This window comes from Oncorhynchus kisutch, linkage group LG4 (genome assembly GCF_002021735.2).
Source record: "Oncorhynchus kisutch isolate 150728-3 linkage group LG4, Okis_V2, whole genome shotgun sequence".
Lineage (NCBI taxonomy): Eukaryota > Metazoa > Chordata > Actinopteri > Salmoniformes > Salmonidae > Oncorhynchus > Oncorhynchus kisutch.
Window position 1 is genome coordinate 61,911,659 of NC_034177.2, and position 22,083 is coordinate 61,933,741.

Consider the following 22,083-nt stretch of genomic DNA (forward strand, 5'->3'; position numbering starts at 1 on the left):
ATTCGGAATGACTCAATCAGCCACCTATTTAGCTGGTATCGTCTAATGACTTTAACTTGAGGTAATATACACCTCTAGCAGACTTTAGGGCGCCGTTCCATCGCGCCTCTCGAGTAAGTGCGAATCCTTCGATTGAGAGACAATAGAGCTCAATGATCTTGTAGATACCTCTTCTTTGATGTCTCTTTCAACCTCTTTGAAGATGCAAATCTCCTGCTAGCGGAGTGCAGGCAAGGCTCGGAGCCACACCATACCACCGGACGCCATCGGAAATATTTGTCTACAGCAGCCGGCATACAGACAGACGTATCTAACTGCATACAGACGTATATATCTGTATGCCACTACATGTTGCTGCAGACAGATTGCAGTGGCCTACTGCCTACTGATATATATATATATTAACCTTTATTTAACTAGGCAAGTCAGTTAAAAACAAAATCTTATTTTCAATGACGGCCTAGGAACAGTGGGTTAACTGCCTGTTACACCGTGCATCTACACCTGCATTGCTTGCTGTTTGGGGTTTTAGGCTGGGTTTCTGTACAGCACTTTGAGATATCAGCTGATGTACGAAGGGCTATATAAATAAATTGTATTTGATTCAGGGGCAGAACGACAGATTTGTACCTTGTCAGCTCGGGGGTTTGAATTTACGGTTACTAGTCCAACGCTCTAACCACTAGGCTACCCTGCCGCCCTAACCCTAGATACGCCCTATCTAATCAATTTGGATCATTGTGATCATGATGTAGTATGCATGTTCACAATGTAAAGGGTTGGGTTGAAGAAACGCACCACTGACACCTATTGAATATTTGCTAAACCTATAGAAGGAATGGGCGATACCAAAATAAGCACCAACGAGGAATCAACGACACGTTATTGCCATACGTTTTCTGGAATTATACAGCTTGTTGCTTGACCTTGACAGGTGTTTAAACACCAAGCAATTGTGTTCTTTCATACACAAGCCATGCTAACGTCCCGTCTCATAGCTATATACCCACTTTTGATGTCATGGTTTTTATGTTTAGTTGACCTAGAATATGTATTGATTTATTCAACTAGGTAATTCAGTTTAAGAACAAACTCTTTATTTTCAATGACGCCTATGAACAGTGGGTTAACTGCCTTTTTCAGGGGCAGAACAGACCAACAGTCAGCTCCGCGGTTCGATCTTGGAACCTTCCGGTTGCTAGGCCAACACTCTAACCACTAGGCTACCTGCTGCCCAGTGCTTGGCAGATTAGTGAACGCAATAGTGAATGAATTATGCCCCTGATTGGTTAAAAGATTATTCCAAGGACTGAACCGAAACTATTATGGAATAGTACATGCATAATGGCAAAAACAAGCACAAGGTAAAAAGCAAGAAGCTGGTAACAATTATTATACATTTTATTTGTGAAAAACGTAATATTCAAATGTTTACATATATTTATTTATATATACATCAAACAATAGCCTCAAAACAGACAACGATGGAGACAGATCTAGATTCTAGATACAAATTCCCCAATTGGAATCAACCAGTTGCGAGTCAAATAATTAAACAGAAGTTCACTATTAAAACAGAAGTCTTTAGGATTGCTGTCCAGTCAGTAGTAACAGTCTTTAGGATTGCTGTCCAGTCAGTAGTAACAGGGCGCCAACATCATGGGGTGAATTGGTTTTCCATGAATCATCTGTTGCAAAGGGACTCTCTGAATGTGATGCGGGCAGAGCGCTTGTGTTCTCTGGGCGAAGTTGTGGAGCTGTCCACGAGGCGCTTGGTGCTGAAATGACGGCGCGGCGTAGACCAGTGGAGGCAGCAGAGATGCTGGAGGAGAAAATAATTCTGGTCGCAGGTCTTGGACCTCGCGTTTCAGCTTCATCCTTCTGTTTTGAAACCATGTTTTCACCTGAAAGGAAATAATATAATATGATATATTAATTAATGCTAACGTTGTAATGGTGTTTCTTGATCAAACCATTAAATCCAAGTCGAGAAGACATGTCGCAGCTTAGGCTATGGCTTGTGTCCTTACCTGAGTTTCAGAGAGCTTCATTTTCTCAGCAATCTTTCTCCTCTGAGTTGTACCGAGGTATTTGTGTTTGTTGAATGATCGTTCTAGTCTGCAAATCTGATCAGAGGTGAACTTGGTTCTCATCCTGCGGTGTAGTGCATACTCGCCGTCGCTATCGTCCCCCACCTCGCTCTCAGAGCCCGACGTGTAGCCACAGCTACCTGGAAAGGTAAACAAACAAAATAGTCAGTCATTCATCCAGAAATCACAAGTAGGCGTATATGTAACACACTCCAACATCAAATGCTCAAAACGATTGCTTTGAGGGGGGAAATTATATACGAACTGTTTGGAGATGATGGAGTGTAGTCGTCTTTAGCAGCAAGCTCGTTCATGTCGACATGAAGGATCACTTCAGTAGGTCCTTTTGGCTCAACTGGAACTTGATTATACGTTGATGGAGCACCGGGAACAACTACACAAGGCATGCGGGACCTTGTCCTGTCATGTGTTGTGTCTTCTTCGATGTCCACTTGGTCCGTTGAAGTGTTGTAAAAACTTTGAGATAGCCATTCGACTGAGAAGTTCGCCATGGTGTGCCCTCTTGTTGGTGCGATCTGGTGGTCTGTTATATGTAAGGCCTCGAACCTCGGTCCTCGCTCTATATAGGAGACACCCCACTGTATTTGCATATGCAAAGGTCTCTCAACCGAACGATACAAACCGTGATGGTCTGTGTAATGGATATTAATAGATGTTGCAATCGTTGATGTGTCCCAGCGCCACCATGTCTGAGTAGGCTATGAAACTCGGTCTAGTCAGGTATAGCCTCCTAGTTGCCCATCTCAGAATGAAATTATTTAGGTATGTCAATTACTAAAGAGTATTTGACAGGCCATTATGAGATTAGAGTAGACGGGGTTAAACACAATTGTAGGCCACTGCTTTGATTATATTACATTATTTCATTTGGAAAAGTAAATACTTTTTTTTATGTCAATAGCATCGACATGATTTATTGATAGCCTACAATAATCTAACGGGGAAATATATAGGCCCTATATATCCATGCAATGCAAATATTACCCCAAAATGTATGATGGCATATGGCCTTTTTCTATACGTAAAATTCTCTATTGCGCTGATATTCTATGGGGCCAGGCTACTGTAACTATCATTTGTGAGACCATTGTTCCAGACCTAGACAGAAGCGCCCAGCTGTCTGCTCACCAACATGAAGCTGATTGCTGATGAGGACCAATTGTATGTCTGACACAGTGGGTGTGAATGCTGTCAAGCATGCCTAAACGGAAAATGAGAGAACCACATTTGATCTCTGTTTACTTGTGAATTTGAAAGGGTATTTTCTTTAGGCCCCTGGCGAATCGTGAATCTCAAGCAACCATGATCCATAGCAGGTCTCAATGCAGTTCCTATATTTCATTCAGCACATCAACATCACTGCACTTCTTCATAATACCTGCACTGGTTGCAGCTAGAAACACAAGCATTTCGCTTCACCAGTGATAACATCTGCAAATATATGTACACGACCAATAAACTTTGATTTGATTTAATTGCATAATATAGCCTACAGTAGTTACCCTCTATGTCGTATCTGTCAGTATCTGTCTGTATGGGTGGTTTTGTGATCTAGTCTACCACCTTTAAATGATCACGCTTCAATTGATTGTTTACGGCCAACTGGACAATGACTGGTTTTCACATTATTTATATAGACAAAGTTATCCTATCTATTTCCTACTTCAAGACATAGGGTCTCAGCAATCGTATCACATAATCCCATTGTTACCCCAGGCACAACATCAAACCTGAGATCGGACTATTTAGCACACAAAACCCCAGACTCTCTGGAGCCAGTCCCTAGGGCTCATGTGGTAAGTGTAAACTCATCAATGACAGGCTCAATTAGGACTAATTGTTGACCATGATCTCCCCGTTAGCTAACATTTGAAGTGCCGCATTAGAGACAAACAGAATTAGTTGACGCGCATATGAAAGCACAGTATGTGGGCCACTGCTGTGGTGAACAAGAGAGGGAAGTGACGTAGATGATAAGGCCTAAAATGTAGCTGATCTGTCAGATTTTCATTGATTCGTAGGTAAATTCATCACGGTTACCACGCTATATGCAAAGGCCAATATATAATTAGTTTTGTAGGCCCAAGATTTGTTACCTGGTAGTCAGGGGCCAACATCAGGGAGAGTAGCTGCTGCCTTGGCAGTTTTGGCCTACAGTTCTGTTCGAAAGCGTCCACGCTAATCCCATAAAGGGCTATAAATGAAGTCATACTTTTAAAATAATTGAAATGCCTAAATAATTGAATAGATGGGCAAGTACGGAGTTCATGGGGATCCTTAATAAATACAAAACATACAAATATCACTGTTGGTTAATGTAAGTAAACATTTCACGGTAAGGTTGTTCGGCGCATGTGACAAACAAGTTTGCTTTGATTTGATCAGGGAAGCTACCAGATTGACAACTCAGGCCCAAGAGCCAACTGATCCCCAACCACACTTCGTTTCATGACCCTGCAGCATCTATTCTTGAACGATAGATCAATGTGATCTATTCATGGTACCCCTAATCATGTAATCAAAATAATGCGATCATCCTACATTTAACATAATTGATTTAATTGACAGCAACTATTGTCGCTGTCAAACGTGAAAATGTTGACGTTGACAATGCATACGAAAGTAGAAAAGTACGGTTGTGATATAAGATAGACTTTATTGAATGATAAATATAATTTTAACATCTGTACATCTTTAAAGAAATATGTTCACGTCCAAGAAAAAACAACAACTAGATTTCACTCGAATTTAGTGTTAGAGTGGAAAGTTTGAAGTCTGCAGCTTTTAATGTCCTTAGTAGAAATATGCGTAAGGGTGTTGATGAGAAACCATCTGTTCCACCATGGGCTGGTATATCACGTGGTTTGCAGCGGGGGAGAGTTGCTGTTCACCGAAGCCGTGGTACTGAAATGGTCGAATGGGCTGGAACATCATCTGAGACTGAACTGGATACTCTTGGAGCTCCCTTTTCAGTTTCATCCTCCTGTTCTGAAACCAAGTTCTCACCTGAAACATAACATGAAAATGGATTAGAACACTAATGTAATCGAATGAAATATAAATACACATTGTATAGGCCTAATGACAATAATGTGCATACCCACTGAGCACAAACGGGTTGAGTCAACGTTGTTTGAACCAACGTGGAATAGACGTTTAATCTGTGTCCAGTGGGTAGTTTACATTTAGTTTATGTTCTTACCTGAGTTTCAGAGAGGTTCAACTTCAGTGCCGTTTTGACTCTTTCTCCAGCATCTGGATATTTGTGTGTGTTGAAAATCTTCTCCAGCTTCTCTATCTGCTCCGGTGTGAACCTAGTACGCACACGTCGTTGGCCACCGTCTCTCTCTCCCTCGCTCGCCTCTTCCACAGAGGGACATTCCGAGGAGACCGCCTCACTGTCATACCCCGAGGTGTACCCGCTGGTTTCTGAAACTGTGATACCATTGTCAGTGAATACACTTCAATAAAACACCCATCATTAATCATGTAAAATATGTTTTATTATTGTTATTATTGTATCGTATATAAATTATACTTACGAGTTGGGGAAGAACATGGTACCGGATACAGAGGTGAGCTCAACCTGGATTCTAGATTTTGGGGTTCTTCAGTGGAATCCGTGCGTTCAATCCTCGTGGTCTTTGGTTTTGGTTGGAGGTAGACCTTGTTATAAAATGTTGGCGGTTGAGGCTGGACCATACAAGGAACATGGGGTCTGCAGTAGGTTGGTATAGTGTCCACAGGTCCTTCTTTCGGGTTGGTGTTGTGATTGCTCTGTGCGAGCCAGTCGACAGAGAAGACCTTGACCATGTTTGCCTCTAGGAGCTCTGTGTTGGTCAGCATACTATCTAAAGAGGGCCCGAGAATGTTGTGACAAGACCTGTTGAGGGCCCTCCCTATAAAGTCCCGACCCACTTAAAATTGTGCATATGCAAAGGCGTGTTAACGCCTGATCGATTCCCAGTGATTGGGGCCTAAATGCCTCGTTGTTGAAGCCTTTCACATCCTGATTGTGTGAAAGCCTGGCGCCACCAAGTCTGTGAGAACCAGTTGAGCTCGTGCATTTGTCTGCCTCAGCTGAAAGTATACCGAAACATCACACACAGAGGCGGAGTGTCCTCATCTGCATCATAGTTCAAAGGATGTTATATGTTGACACAATGTGTGTATTTAATATTAATAAAAATAAGAACTTGACGTTTAAGTTGTATTCCAGAGCGAATAGATCACACTGAAAACAGCAGACCAATTAAAAACACTATCTAATCAAGATAACAGGGTTTGCCATAGGCCCAGACTTAATAAAAAAGGAAACCTCAATACGACTAAACTTGTAACACCATGCTGCAACACAAGTTAGTGAGGTGACAATTGTGTCTATATCTGTACCTTGTGATCCCAGAGGTGACACCACAGTGCTGGGGCGATCTTTGTTCCTGGGGCCAGTAGTTTATCCTGATCTGGTAACCTAAACAGGTACAACTCCAGACCTTCTACAGTATTGTGCATGTTTGCATCATGTAGGCCTAATAACTCCCGGTCTATTGTGATTATTGATTCAACTTGGGCTAACTAGGCTACCTAGACCTTTTAAATCCAAAATGATTGACAGATCATTTTTGCACGAGTTGACAAATCGCGAGGCTAATCGGTCTAAAAAACAGCACTTTGCCCCTCCCTTTAACGCTTTTGCAACAATATATTTTATTAAACTAAACCAAAAGTGGTGGAGTTCTGCACCCCACCTGATTGAGACGTTTAAAGCCGATCGTGGGATCGTACACATACATTTCATGCAATCACTGTGGCCTCTTATAATTTTATGGGAATGGAATGATATTTTATAACCCTTTATAGTTGACCACTCTGATATTAATTATTTAAATGATTTTACACAACATTGCAGTCTAATCATTTACACCATTCCTTTCTAAGCCCCTTCCACCACAAATGTAAAGCAAAGGCAAGTAATATACTACTCTAATGGTTTAGCATTAACACCTCTTCGATACCCCGGTGAGCACTGGCGCCACTGGCCCAACAGACAGCATTTGGCGCAGTCGGTTTAAACATTACAGATCAAAGGTATTACAGTAGCAACACAATTAGGTTTGATTGTAATGTAAATAAGGGAGAGCAAGCTCTAAAGAAGTCTGAAAAACGCCTACAATGGCTACAGTGCATGTGGTTTTGCATAGCTTACACATGCGTAAAATATCCCCAAAGAGGCCTGTCCAAAATTGCATTCCAGCCAGATGTTCGCCAGAAAGAATGTCAAAAATATCTAGAAATGGGAAGTTGAAGAAATTTGGTCAACCCAAATGATCCAACCAGGCCAATGTCGCCAGGTGTCCCTTCTCTGTGTATACGAAGCCCTTCACGTGTTTCAGTCTCTTCAGATGGAAGACCCCCAGCAGCTACGGGACAATACCCCTAAAATTATCGCTTAGCTATGACAATGCAGATAAGGATATATTGAATGTCTCCTTTATCGATGATCTGACTATTGCTTCTCAGCCTCCCAATTACGACCCTTTATCTCGAGTGCTTTGAGGAGGTGCCCTGATCCCGTCAGATAACAATGGAAAGCTGTCCGGTCCTCACGGGACGCCGCCGAGGGAAGTCGCTTCCATACAGAGCATATTTCCTCGCCTCTGTGGCAACGTCCTTAGTAGTCGGAGACAAATTGGACGCACAACTACAACATCTCCAAACACAATGAGCCTGCCACTGACACATGCTCTCCGATCCTCAGCGATCAGGTCGTTTTTGTTTGTTTGTGGTGTTGCTATAAATCCATACAAAAACACAAGTAAGATACAATACAAATTTTCATAGATTGAGTTTGCTTCTCATTTTAAGCATGGTGGGCTACATTCTCGTCCCCTGGTTGATGAATTATATAAAAATCAGGAACTTTTCTTTCAGTCAGAAAATATATGAACATATGTGGGAAAACACCAAAGTTTGGCATAAACTAACATATTTAGCACATTTACATCAGACTCTGAAACATGAAAGATTACAAGGTAATTTAATTTGCGTTTTTAGATGCTTGAAATAGTGCTAGGAGACATACAATAATTGTAACTACAGCACTTAATTCTCATATTCAGTACATCATTTAAAACGATAATTAACTTAACAAGATGTCAATGTGCTAAATATGGGAGTATAATTATGCCAATGTTTATGGTTTTGTTTTGCCACATGCATGTATGTTGATAAAAAAAATTTGACTGAAAGAAAGACAGAACATTTCATGATGTTTTAGCATTAATCAACCAGGAACAAGAAGGTAGCATACCATGCTCAAAATGTGTAGCAAACTCAATCTATTAAAACATTTATTGCAGTTGTTTCAATTAGTTTGCAAATCACATGTTTAGAAAAGTATCTAATTTCACCTTTGCAAGTCTGACTATGCAACAATGTGTTGCCTATATACACCGTAGTTACATTGCAACATTAACGTTTGTTTAAAAAAAAACACTTAGTGTGTGGAACTATAGCAATTATTCAGGTATTTGAAATCATTTTGTCATAATAGCAAAATACATCATGATTTTGATATTTCTCTTGTATCTTGAAATGCTGTAATTATCATGTCAAATAGCCATTGTCAATGTATTTAAAATGGTGCTCCGGAGGGATGAAAATGGTCATTAGCTATCTGTGGTTGTATCAAAATATCTCATTTAGCATAGTACACTTAGTGAATTAAAGACATTACCTCAACTCATCATGAAACATTGTTGCACATTATCATCATTATGTTGTCTCGGAGACGAGCAATCAAACTTCATGTAAGAGAAACGCGAGCATCGATATGCCTCCACCAGAAGGATTTTTAAAAGTCCCATACTGTTTTCTACTCTCCTCATCCCAATATAAAAAAATATATAAAAAACAATTCAAAGTTTCACTTGACATTGGAGTCCGCTTTGGAGAGAATCTAGGAGTTGGATGTGTGCTGTGGGTTGTCAGGCTATGGGGTGCAATGTGGGAGGTTGAGCTGGATTCTTACAAAAAAAAATATGACCAATAAACAGAGAAAAATGAACAGTTTTTCCCAGACACCCACCCAGTCCCTGCTACTATAGGAACCCAGTGAGGTGTGGAGGGTTCGAAGTCTGTTGAGTAGTTGTCTGACCTGGGCTAGGAATAGGTTCTCTCTGTCCATATAATCATATTCATTATGACTTAATAGACCAAATTGATCCTAGATTAGCAAGGATGCGGGTCACTGGAAGGTGGCCTTCACCCTCTTCAGTGTGTCCTGGATCCTGCGGGTGTGTCGGTCAGTGGGGTTGTGGTGGAAGTTGGCCTCGTTGTCTGCAGCCAGCAGGGGAATGTCACAGCCACTGAGGTGGGCTATTCTTAGTCTGATGTAGGCCTGCAGCCCCGGGTCAGGAGTGAAGGAGTACACCGTCTCCTGGAATGCATGCACCTGACTCACCACCTTGGCTATGGTTCTGGAGAGTGAGTGAGAGAGAGAGAGTGAGAGAGAGTGTGAGAGAGAGTGTGAGAGAGAGAGAGTGAGAGAGAGAGAGAGTGAGAGAGAGTGAGAGAGAGAGAGAAGCAGATAAAGCGGCAAAGAGGGGTGACAAGAAAGTACAGAAAATTAGGACAAATGCTGCGGTAAAAGTTGGGGCCACCATGGAGATGGAGAACAAGACAGAGAGTAAAAAGGAGAAAAAGGAGTTTGCTATTGTTCATATGCGGCAGAAACACAAACATAGTTTCCCACCACTTTACTGAACACTTGCACCATATACAGTACAGTAAGTGACCTGATTTCCAGAGTAGTCGGGGAACCTAGGGTCTATCATAACCAGCTGTGATGCTGCCTCTCACCGTGACCCTTATGACCACAGCATCTGTCAACATCGATGTGTCTCGGAGCACCTGGTGTGCCACATCTCCTAATATCACACCCTATCCCCGATACACCATCTGGCTGTGTGCTAGCTTTAGTAGAGGAACCCAAATCGTACACGACTGCCACAGAATAAGCAGCTGTGTCATTATCGTCCGCCGCGACTTTCTGTGAACCCAGCATCTGGCCGCCATATTTGAGTGGGTAGAAGGACACAGGGAAACTTGTTTGATGGCAATTTGGCCCACTTCATTACATCGAGGGAGAAAGTTAATCTCAAGTTTATGCCATTTATCAATGAGTGTCAGGTTGATATCCCTGTCAGTGCAAAGGTGACCAAAATTAATCTCAAATGTAGATACATGCAAATAAATGCTATTGGCAAGTATTTGGAGTGTTTTGGCCTTGTGTAGGCTACAAGATTTTCTAGACCCAGTTTAAACATAGTCCTAGGCATGTATTCACAAAGCATGCAAATCTAGGATCACATTTTCCCTGTCCATATAATCTTATTCATTATGATCTAAAAGGCTACTCTGATCCTAAGTCACCACTCCTACTCTGAGACAGTTTGTAAATACAGGCCCAAGTTCCGGTTTCCCGGACCCTAAATAAGCCTAGTCCTTGATTTAAACCCACTTTCAAATACTCTATTCAGATTCTCCTTAAAACATCCTTTTTAGTCCACGACTTAATCTGTGTCCAGGGAACCGGCCCTGAGAAATTGCATTATGTTCATTCACCTGAGTTTTGGCCACTTGTATGCGCCACTGGTCAGAGTGAAGGCTCCTATCTCCAGCTGCTGGATGTGCATGGCCAGGATGTGGACAGCAGGGAGGGTGGGTCTCCTCCTCACATGCTCTCCTCCCATCAGACACAGGTTATCACTCTTCAGAAAGACCTGACAAAGAGGGAAGGGGAGGGGAGAGAGGGAAATAGAGTGAGTGAGAGAGAGAAAGAGCATTCACAAACAGATGTCTTACTCTTCCATTGATTTATAACATTGATTTCATGATTTTTTTTTACTGTAAAGTTGAGCAAAATCCCTCCTCTTCCAAGGTCGGCACGTGTACTGAATGTTACTTGAGAATATTTTCCATCAAGTTTGGTTTTATATGCACAGCGGTCTAAGGCACTACATCTCAGTGCAAGAGGCGTCACTGCAGTCCCTGGTTTGAATCCAGGCAGAATCACATCCGGGCGTGATTGGGAGTTCTATAGGACGGCGTACAATTGGCTCAGCGTTGTCCGGGTTTGGCCGGGGTAGGCTGTCATTGTAAATAAGAATTTGTTCGTAACTGACTTGCCTAGTTAAATAAAGGTTATACAAATATAAATAAATACATAGCCAGTGGTAGAAAAAGTCCTAAATTTTTATACTTGAGTAAAAGTAAAGATAACTTAATAAAAAATGACTCAAGTAAAAGTCACCCAGTAAAATACTACTTGAGCAAAAGTCTAAAAGTAGTTGGTTTAAATATTCTTAAATATCAAAAGTCAATGCAATTGCTCAAATATACTTAAGTATCAAAGTAAATGTTTTAATGATTTCAACCCCTTATATTATGCAAACTAAACTAAAAAATAAACGCCCTCTAGCTGTCAACTGTGTTAATTTTCAGCAAACTTAACATGTGTAAATATTTGTATGAACATAACAAGATTCAACAACTGAGACATAAACTGAACAAGTTCCACAGACATGTGACTAACAGAAATGGAATAATGTGTCCCTGAATAAATGGGGGGCCAAAATCAAAAGTAACAGTCAGTATCTGGTGTGGCCACCAGCTGCATTAAGTACTGCAGTGCATCTCCTCCTCATGACTGCACCAGATTTGCCAGTTCTTCCTGTGAGATGTTACCCCACTCTTCCACCAAGGCACCTGCAAGTTCCCGGACATTTCTGGGGGAATGGCCCTATCCCTCACCCTCCGATTCAACAGGTCCCAGACATGCTCAATGGGATTGAGATCCAGGCTCTTCGCTGGCCATGGCAGAACACTGATTTTCCTGCCTTGCAGGAAATCACGCACAAAATGAGCAGTATGGCTGGTGGCATTGTCATACTGGAGGGTCATGTCAGGATGAGCCTGCAGGAAGGGACCCACATGAGGGAGGATGTCTTCCCTGTAACACACAGCATTGAGATTGCCTGCAATGACATCAAGCTCAGTCCGATCATGCTGTGACACATCATCCCAGGCCATGACGGACCCTCCACCTCCAAATTGATCCCGCTCCAGAGTACAGACCTCGGTGTTAGTCATTCCTTCGACGACAAACGCAAATCCGCCCATCACCTCTGGTGAGACAAAACCGTGACTCGTCAGTGAAGAGCCCTTCTTGCCATTTCTGTCTGGTCCAGCGATGGTGGGTTTGTGCCCATAGGCGACGCTGTTGCCGGTGATATCTGGTGAGGACCTGCCTTACAACAGGCCTACAAGCCGTCAGTCCAGCCTCTCTCAGCCTATTGCGGACAGTCTGGGCACTGATGGAGGGATTGTTGCCATTCTGTACCTGTCCTGCAGGTGTAATGTTCAGATGTACCGATCCTGTGCAGGTGTCGTTACACGTGGTCCGCCACTGTGAGAACGATCAGCTGTACGTCCTGTCTCCCTGTAGCGCTGTCTTAGGCATCTCACAGTACGGACATTGCAATTTAATGCTCTGGCCACATCTGCAGTCCCCATGCCTCCTTGCAGCATGCCTAAGGCACGTTCACGCAGATGAGCAGGAACCCTGGGCATCTTTCTTCTGGTGTCAGTATAAATGCCTCTTTAGTGTCCTACGTTTTCATAACTGTGACCTTAACTGCCTACCATCTGTAAGCTGTTAGTGTCTTAACGACCGTCCCACAGGTGCATGTTAATTAATTGTTTATTGAACAAGCATGGGAAACAGTGTTTAAACCCTTTACATTGAAGATCTGTGAAGTAATTTGGATTTTTACGAATTCTCTTTGAAAGACAGGGTCCATTTTTTTGCTGAGTTTAGATGGCCCAATTGTAATTTACAGATAGCCAGGCGCAAACTCCAACACTCAGACATTAATTTACAAACAAAACATTTGTTTAATGAGTCCGCCAGATCAGAGGCAGTAGGGATGACCAGGGATGTTCTCTTAAAAGTGAATTGGACCATTTTCCAGTAAAAATTTTACAAGTGCTTTTGGGTGTCAGGTATGGGTGTATGGAGTAAAAAGTACATTATTTTCTTTAGGAATGTAGTGAAGTAAAAGTTGTCAAAAATAGTAAAAATACCCCCAAAAATAACATAAATAAATACTTAAAAGTATTTTTAATTAGGTACTTTACACCAGCCTTCAGCCATTCTCAAATGAGAATACGGTGTGATGTCTGGTAGCACAAGATTAGTTTCTATATAACAATCGTTTAAATAAACCAGTAAAAAAATGAATATAACAAAATGCTGGCCAGCTGTGAGCATGTCACAGAATTTCACACACAGATGTGCTGCTTGAAGGTGTTTTTCTTTCGGTTTATTTTCCTGAAGCACCACGTCTCTGGTACAGCAGAGGACACACACACACGCGCGCACGCGAGCGGCCTCACCTGCACGGCTCGCAGATCCTCAAGGACCTCACACACCTTGGTAGACAGATGTTTCCAAGCCTATCGGCAAGAGAAGAGGTGTTTCATTTAGCAAGAACCAATAAATCTGTCTCACACTTACGGAAGCTTTACTCCCTTAAAAGTTCAGCATTGACTAGAACAGGTAGAATATTATTAGAACATGGAGAAACAACAAGAATACATCCATTTCAGTTGTTACACTTACACAATTAAAACGGGACGTTTCTGTTGCACTTCACGGGGTAAGCACCCATTTTCGGTGCCGTTACTTCCTCCTACGTCTTGTTTCAACACAAATTCTGATGTTCTGGCTTCCATAACAGCAGAGTAAAAGAGACATTTCCCTTCATTAAGGGCCTAAGAGGTACGTTACTTTACAAACGTTCCACCTGTCTGTGTAGAATTATTATTCTTTTTTTCCCATGGGGTGATTCCGAAAATGGCTCTGGTCCGAAGTAGTGCAATACATGTATGTAGGGAATAGAGTGCCGTTTCAAATGCAGGCACGCAGACTTACCGGTAATTGCCTGACAATCACATTCTCCAGGCCTCCAAGGACCTGCATTGCTGTGGCAAAGTCTCTTGATTCATAGCAGTGTTTGGCAATTAGGAGAAACTTGGTGAGCAATGCCGCTTGGATCTGCAGCAAGAAAAGAAGAAGAGAGATCCGATGGTCATGCATTCACACAAATCGTTATAGAAAACAAAGAACACATCATATAAGTGCATCTGATGGCTCTCACGTAATTAGAGTCAATGGGCAACGGCTGACTGTGAATGAAAATAAATGATGTGTGTGTGTGTGTTCAATGAATTAATGATGCACGACGATATAGAGATCACACCGTACTGTCCAACAGAGTTGTAGCCTCGTTACTAGTAGATCTCACCTTTATCGAATCACAGATGACGATTTCTGCAGAGACCCAATTGGAGACGCTGTCAGCATATCTCAGTAGCTGTTGGAGGTGGCTGTCCTGTGGAGTCCCTTCATGAACAAATAGATTGCTGCCCTCTACTGGAGGAACAGAGTGTGCCGCATGTCTGTGGCAGAAGACAGGCAGTCAGACGAGAGACTGGGCTGTTGATGAATGGTTTATTTTATGTCCCAAATTGTCAGGGATGCAATGGCTGACTGGAACGAATGGCTCATTATCTAGCAAGTGATAATGTGTTCAGATTATACATTCTGGTGTACTCATTTGGTACTTCAAACAAATTTGACTGAAAAGCCACTGAAATATTTGGAGCGCAGGGAATATTTACTCACTTGGTGACACAAACAGCTTTGTCCCTGACTCCTTGAGATTTAGAGTTGAGGAAATGAATTGGGTGACAGCCTTGAAACATTTCCTGCATTTGGAGAAAAAAAATTCAAACCAAAAGCTTATTTTACACATTTATCTGCTAAATGACTCAAATGTAAATGTAAATATATATTGCAGGTCTGTGAATCTGTTTTAAAATTTGTAAAGGAGTGATTTGTCTCCCCCTGGTGTTTATAAATGACAATGTTTGTGGGTGAGTGTGAATGCATGAGAGAGGTAGAAATTGCATGTCTGTGCATATGTTGCAGCAGGATGATTTGGTGGGCTGTGCATGTGTGCATGCCAGTGTGTGCGTGCGTTCGTGTGTACCTGCTGCAGTAGAGTGAGTTGCTGTGCTGTGTGTTGGGCGCTGTGTTCACTCTGACTAAAGTGGTGTCTCTCCTCGCTTCTAAGGCAGGCACTGGAGATGTTATCCATATGCGAGGTGTAGTAGGGCCGGGGCAGGGCTGCTGCTATGGAGTAGGCCTTGTCTTTAGGCTGGGTCGACTGGGGCTCAACCACCCTGGATATCCTCCACTGGAAGCTCTACAGAGATACATCAACTTAGAAAGGTTATGGCTTTGAATACATACAGTGCCTTCAGAAATGATTCAGATCCCTCGACTTTCCCCCTTTGTTGTGTTACAGCCTCAATTTAAAATGGATTACATTTAGTGTCACTGGCCTACACACAATACCCCATAATGTCAAAGTGGAATTATGTTTTTAGATATTTTTACAAATTCATAAAAAATGAAAAGTTTAAATGTCTTGAGTCAGTAAGTATTCAACCCCTTTGTTATGGCAAGCCTAATTATGTTCAGGAGTAAATATGTTTAACAAGTCACATAATAAGTTGCATGTGCAGTAATAGTGTTGAACATGACTTTTGAATGACTACCTCATCTCTGTAGCCCACACATACAGATAATTGTAAGGTCCCTCAGTCGAGCAGTGAAGGGCACCAATTGGGTAACAAAATCCAAAGCAACACTGAATAGCCCTTTGAGCATGGACAAGTTATTAATTACACTTTGGATGGTGTATCAATACACAACAGTCACTACAAAGATACAGGCATCCTTACTAAGTCAGTTGCCGGAGAGAAAGGAATCCGCTCAGGGATTTTACCATTAGGCAAATGGTGACTTTAAAACAGTTAGAGTTTAATGGCAGTGATAGGAGAAAAATGATAGATCAAAAACATTATAGCTACTCCACAATACTAACCTAAATGACAGAGCGAAAAGGAAACCTGTACAAAATAAAAAATATTCCAGAACATTCATTTTGCAATAAGGCACTAAAGTAAAACTTTTTTTTAAATGGGGCAATGAAATGCACTAGATGTCCTGAATACAAAGTGTTATGTTTGGGGCAAATCCAACAACACATCACTGAGTACCACTCTTCATATTTTCAAGCATGGTGGTAGCTGCATCATGTTATGGGCATGCTTGTTATCGGCGAGGAAGAGGGAGTTTTTTGCTGGATAAAATTACATGGAATAGAGCTAAGCACAGGCAAAATCCAAGAGGAAAACCTGGTTCAGTCTGCTTTCCAACAGACACTGGGCGACAAATGTACCTTTCAGCAGGACAATAATCTAAAACACAAGGCCAAATGTACATTGGAGTTGCTTACCAAGACGAAACTGAATGTTCCTGAGTGGCCCAGTTCCAGTTTAGACTTAAAATCGGCTTTAAAATCTAAGGCAAGACTTGAAAATGGCTATCTAGCAATAATTAACCACCAACTACACAGAGCTTAAAGAATTTGATAAAGAACAATGTGCAAATATTGTACAATCAAGGTGTGCAAAGCTCTTACCAAGAAAGACTCACAGCTGTAATCGCTGCCAAAGATGATTCTAACATGTATTGAATACTTATGTAAATGTGAATACTTAAAATAGATATCCCGGTATCTCATTTTCAATACATTTGCAAACATTTCTAAAAACATGTTTTCACTTGGTCATTATGTGGGTATTTTGTCTCGATGGGTGAGAGAAAACAATATATTTAATCGATTTTGAACTCAGACTGTAACACAACAAAATGTGGAATGAGTTAAGGGGTATGAATACTTTCTGAAGGTACTGTATATACCGTCGCTGTATTGATTAGGGCACACACTGTGGTTCTTATTGGACAAGTCCAGGTAGTCCCTCCTTTATTCAGTCTCTTTTCTTCCGTTTGGTGCCAATGTTTGATGCTAAAGCAACATAGTATGCACGTAATGCACGTAATGAATACAAAGCAGCTCTGATGGTCCCCATCAGTTGAAATACATAGTGTAAATGGATTATTTTTGAGTCAGACAAACTTTCAGTACTTTGAAGCAACCATTTTCTTTTCTGGCAAGAAAAACAACATAATAGTACACTCATAATAATCCTTTTATGGACCTTCCTTCCAGAGTACTCAATAGCTGATTTTCTGCATGAGGTATGGACAGACAGTGCATCATCATCATCCTCCTGCATGCTGATTGGGCTCCCACAGCCTTGGCTCCACCTCTTCCTGGGAGACCTCTGAAGAGTGGTCAAAAGTCTCTCTCCTCTACTGTCTAACGGAGACACCTAAATAAGAACCAGATCATTACAAAAACCCTACTTCAGAGTATTGCATGGCTAAACACTGAAAAATAGACAAGAGCAACAACACTGCTACAGATTTAGCTAATTAGTTGACATTTACATAATTTAGCAGATGCTCTTATCCAGAGCAATTAGGATGAAGTGGGACAGACAGATTTTTCACCTACTTGGCTCGGACAAGCAAACCAGCAACCTTTTGGTTACTGGCCCAACGCTCGTAACCGCTAGGCTTCCTGCCGGCCCAGTTGAGACATTAATCCGATGATTAATTTCTTGAGTGACCGGTTTTGAGCTTTTTTGTGATTAATTGATGATTGATCAGCTCTGTAATTACTTTAGTGGTGAGGAAGTTTTCCAGGGTCATCAGCAGGCTGGATTTGGGGCTGAAGTCCACCATTATGTAGTCAGTCAGCCAGGTTTGCAGCACGTCCAGACTCCGGTGGTACACCTTAGCACTGTCCCCTGACACATCTGGATCACCTCTGGTAGAAAAAGGAATGTGAAGATCACACAGAAGCACAGAAATAGAATATCTAGACCGGACATTCTAGTTACATAGATTATCTTCAACATATTTAAAAATATGAAAATGAGCTATATTCAAGCCTAAAGTATTTTAAGATCAGACATAGTGGGTGAGGGGGGTGTTAAAAAAGCTGTCATTATTACAAAAGAGTAACATTAATTCTGGCTAGCTACTTTTCAGAATTCCCCTGAAAATAGAGTTGATTTTCTGCCCGAGTCAGGCCTGACATTCTGAGAAGTGATTCAGGCCTGGGCTTAGATTTGTCGTGACAAGATTTCATGTTTTGAGACCAACTCTACTGTAGGGGGAGGGGGGGGGGGACATATGTCTGTACTCTATCTCCCTCTGTGTGCTAGACATGAGTCTGCAACTCCCTCCAGCTATCTATCCCAGCCCAGAACCCAACTTCCTCTAGAGCACCTGTCAAACTCATTCCATGGAGGACCGATTGTCTGAAGGCTTTTGCTCCTCCCTTGAACTAGATTGATGAATTGAGGTCACTAATTAGTAAGTAAATCTCCTCACCTGGTTGTCTAGATCTTAATTGAAAGGGAAAACCAAAAATCAGAAACACTAGGCACTCCATGGAATAAGTTAGACACCCCCGCTCTAGAACAACATTTCTCAATCCACATTTTTGTTCTCATCTACCCCAGAACAGACACCCATCCAGATGGCGCTGCTGTTCATTCTGGGCTTTACAACTGATGAAAAACAAAAGAAGAGGAAACCACAGAACTAGAATTGGAGGCAGGTTTGTCTTGATTTTCAACATTCCTTGTGTGAACTTTGAATCCATTGAAACAAGTACTCAAGGGTCCACTCTAAATGGCTAAAATCCAGTCTCCGAGCATGTTTCTGAATGAGCGTTTGTTATTGGCGCTTGCCATAGAGATTCTTGCAGTAGTAGAGAAAGTGGTAGCAGAGTACCAGGAGTAGATTTCCTGATCTAAAGAGGAGAATGACCAGCTGCGGAGACTGTTGCAGATCAGACCGGAGATAAAACGTCGTATAATAGACTCCCCCTGGTTCTCTCTTGCTGTCTCTAACGGGGTTACCCCTGAGCAGCAGCACTGTGAGCAGGACCCAGTCTCGTGCAGGAGGACACAGAGCCCACACAGATTAAGGAGAAACAGGAGGAACTCAGGACCAGTCAGCAGGAAGAGCAGCTTCAAGGGATTTTTTGTTGTTCTTTACACCAAAGACTCAATTTCACTTCTGCCTGTGTGAAAAGGGAATGTGATCAGGATGACCGAGAGTGACTAAGCCATTGGATCGCAAACCTTTTCGCACCGTGACCCTCCCAATGGGTCTCCACATTCTCTGTGACCCTTCAGATAATCAAAAACAATGCCTCCAGTCACAGCTCAGTCTTAAGTAGCGACCCAGTAGGACTTGACTTCAACTACCATTAGATCCTAACCTTCCACTGTGTACAAAAACACCATTGAGAAAACCCAGCACCACGTCTAAAAAAAACTGACCGCTGAGTTGACTGTGGCAAATGCTTCCCTGTGATTGGTAGGCTGAAGACACACTTGAGGATTCACTTCGAGAAAAAAAGTATGTGGGAAACTTAACAAAACATATGACTCACAGGGGAGAAAACATTTAGCTGCGGTCACTGTGGTAAAAGCTTCACTCGCAAGGAGTCCCTAATGGGGCGGCAGATAGCCAGTAACCAAAAGGTTGGCTGGATCGAATCCCCGAGCTGACATGGTAAAATCTGTCGTTCTGCCCCTGAACAAGGCAGTTAACCCACTGTTCCCCGGTAGGCTGTCATTGTAAATAAGAATTTGTTCTTAACTGACTTGTCTAGTTAAATAAAGGTTAAATAAAATACCTAAAATGCATATAAAGTGTCACACAGGAGAGAAATCATGTGACTGTGGGAAACACTTCCATCGCAAGGGGATCCTGAACAGGCATATACTGTTTGCCCATGAAGAAAACAGGACAAAAAATGTATAGAAGAATTTAAATGAAGGCAGAGCGATCTTCTCTCAGGAGATGGGAGCAAAAAGGCAGAATATGGACAACACGGTTAGGAAAGCAAATTATTTCTGTGGGTTTCAGAAATTCATGTGTTATGAATTTCCTTTTGTAAAAAATCCTATACAAATACATTTTTATTTAATTTGAATGATGATGTATTGCAGGAAACAATGGAAAGGAATGGAAAAGCTGGCAAATTGAATGGCCCTATTCAATCAAACTGATAATATCAGTTATTGCAACAAAGGACATCCATTCTGGATTCATACACTCAAGTAACACATTCATAAACATGCTGGAAGAATGTTGGACTTATCCCAATCGCAGCTTACTGGTTTTGAATTATGTTATCAATGTTAAACCATTGTCAAATTCTCATGAAGTAAAATGAATAAGAAAAGTATGATCGAATGTAGCTCATTTTCAAAGGCAGCATTCATGCCAACATAATTATAGTTGTGCAAAAATGTGATCCTTGTTTTAAACAAGCCCATGTTAACAGTTTTCTTATTTGACCTCAATCTAAAGTTATGGAAGCAGAGGTGGCACTACAGGTTCAAAAGCCTAGTGATTCTTGAGTGAACGGCCAATCATATTGCTCAAATACAAATAGCACGACTTTTCTGCGTGTAATCTTCAATAGTTTACAATGGCAGGTTCATTTTGAACTAAGAAGCAGAAATGTGCTGAGAAAAGTACTGGGGCAAATGCTGTTTCGCCACATTTTCCAGCAGCTATTTATGATAGACAGTTATAGTAGTACTGCCAATTTGGCTTCATTTTTATTTTACAAGTGGCCAAACATTTTCTTATTATTTTCTTTAATTAGCATTTTACCATAGACAATTATTAGACCAGACATTCATTCCACAGAATCAAAACCAAAGAAACACAATGACTAGAACGGACATTCCAATTATATTTCTAAGCAAACACAGGGTGTCAGGCCACCATCGAAAGAGCATGAAAATCTATTTTGTTTTATGTCCGTTTCCATTTCGGCGATAGTAGCCTACATACCCTGCTGCTGCACTGGTGAATTTGCCCATCAGGAACTGAAGGAGTTCTTGAGGGGTACAGAAATAGCGGTAAGTGTACAGGAACTGTTGGATATAACCCTCCAATGGAGCATTTCTGTCAGAGGAGGAGTTAGAAAAGATTTCAGTTTCGTATCTGTTGAATGCAATATCTAAGCGATTGCACCACACAACAGGTATAAACGAATTAGGACAAAAATCTGTGAAAAACATTTGAACACAGATATAAATAAACAGACATGTCTTATTGTGCCCTATGTAGGTATAAATTAAATGTTACATTTTCTCAGCAATCAAAGGCATGATGATGGACAGTAAACTGTGATGCTCAGTTTAACACATTGACCACTAGAGGGCCACCATTTAAAACAGGGCTGCCCACTTCCAGCAGCTTCAAAGCTGACTGACCCTGCAAGCTTACATAAAACGATATCCGTGCAACATTTTATGTAAGCTTGCAGGATAAGGCGGCTTTGCGAGGCTACAATTCCGGTCCTGGAGGGCCAAAAGACCTCTGGTTTTCACCCTTTTAAATCAGGGACTGATTCAGACTTGGGACACCAGGTAAGTGCAATTAACTACAAGGTAGAAACAAAAAACAAGTGTTTCGGCCCTCCAGAACGGGAATAGGGAAGCTCTGATTTAAACCATACTTGCTAATACACCGTTAATCACACTCATGGGTTTAATATTATTATTTTAACCTAAACATTTTACTGTAACCTGTTATATAGTTAGTGTTACCTGGCATAGAGGTAGGACATGAAATCCAGGGGTGTGGCGGCCTGCAGGCTGCTCTTCCCTGTCCCTGCCCCAGACAAAGACACCAATCCCAACACGGCAGGCTCCTCTGAGGGCTGGAGATCCAGAGGGCTCCCTGGATCAGAGGCTGCCAGGGAGGGAAGGAGGGACACATCCACACCCCATTGATCCACACTCAGAACCTGACCAAAACAACCAGGCAGAGATATGAACCACAACCCATCAGAACCAGTAACCAATCAATGATTTGAACCAACAACCAATC

At 41.8% G+C, this 22,083-nt stretch overlaps 2 protein-coding genes across 2 annotated transcripts in view; both read right to left on the bottom strand.

The window, feature by feature from the left end:
- Positions 1-1,684: 1,684 nt before the first annotated feature.
- On the bottom strand, positions 1,685-6,728 carry LOC109888947 (homeobox protein vent1). The gene is made up of 5 exons (XM_020480095.2): positions 5,654-6,728; positions 5,314-5,546; positions 5,003-5,117; positions 2,031-2,230; positions 1,685-1,822 (listed from the first exon to the last, which is right to left on the bottom strand). The coding sequence occupies exons 1-5, from the start codon at positions 5,955-5,957 to the stop codon at positions 1,685-1,687; spliced, it is 990 nt and encodes a 329-aa protein (XP_020335684.2). The 5' UTR covers positions 5,958-6,728.
- Positions 6,729-6,798: 70 nt separating this feature from the next.
- LOC109888948 (kinase non-catalytic C-lobe domain-containing protein 1) overlaps positions 6,799-22,083 on the bottom strand; it is a 50,879-nt gene continuing 35,594 nt past the window's right edge. Inside the window, exons 6-16 of the mRNA XM_031823377.1 lie at positions 21,801-22,000; positions 21,040-21,153; positions 17,833-17,980; positions 17,307-17,480; positions 15,227-15,442; positions 14,860-14,942; positions 14,480-14,633; positions 14,107-14,229; positions 13,569-13,628; positions 10,737-10,894; positions 6,799-9,589 (exon numbers count right to left, since the gene is read on the bottom strand). Coding sequence (XP_031679237.1) covers positions 9,358-9,589; positions 10,737-10,894; positions 13,569-13,628; positions 14,107-14,229; positions 14,480-14,633; positions 14,860-14,942; positions 15,227-15,442; positions 17,307-17,480; positions 17,833-17,980; positions 21,040-21,153; positions 21,801-22,000 — 1,662 coding nt within the window. The 3' untranslated portion in view covers positions 6,799-9,357. The remainder of the gene's footprint in view (positions 9,590-10,736; positions 10,895-13,568; positions 13,629-14,106; positions 14,230-14,479; positions 14,634-14,859; positions 14,943-15,226; positions 15,443-17,306; positions 17,481-17,832; positions 17,981-21,039; positions 21,154-21,800; positions 22,001-22,083) is intronic.

Excerpts from the sequence above, each read along its gene's own strand:
- LOC109888947 (XM_020480095.2), bottom strand. The coding sequence starts at position 5,957 with ATGCTGACCAACACAGAGCTCCTAGAGGCAAACATGGTCAAGGTCTTC. Across the intron at positions 2,231-5,002 it reads ATTTCAGTACCACGGCTTCG|GTAGCTGTGGCTACACGTCG; the intron begins GTGAACAGCAAC and ends TTACCTTTCCAG. Across the intron at positions 1,823-2,030 it reads TGAAGCTCTCTGAAACTCAG|CATCTCTGCTGCCTCCACTG; the intron begins GTAAGGACACAA and ends TTTCTCCTCCAG.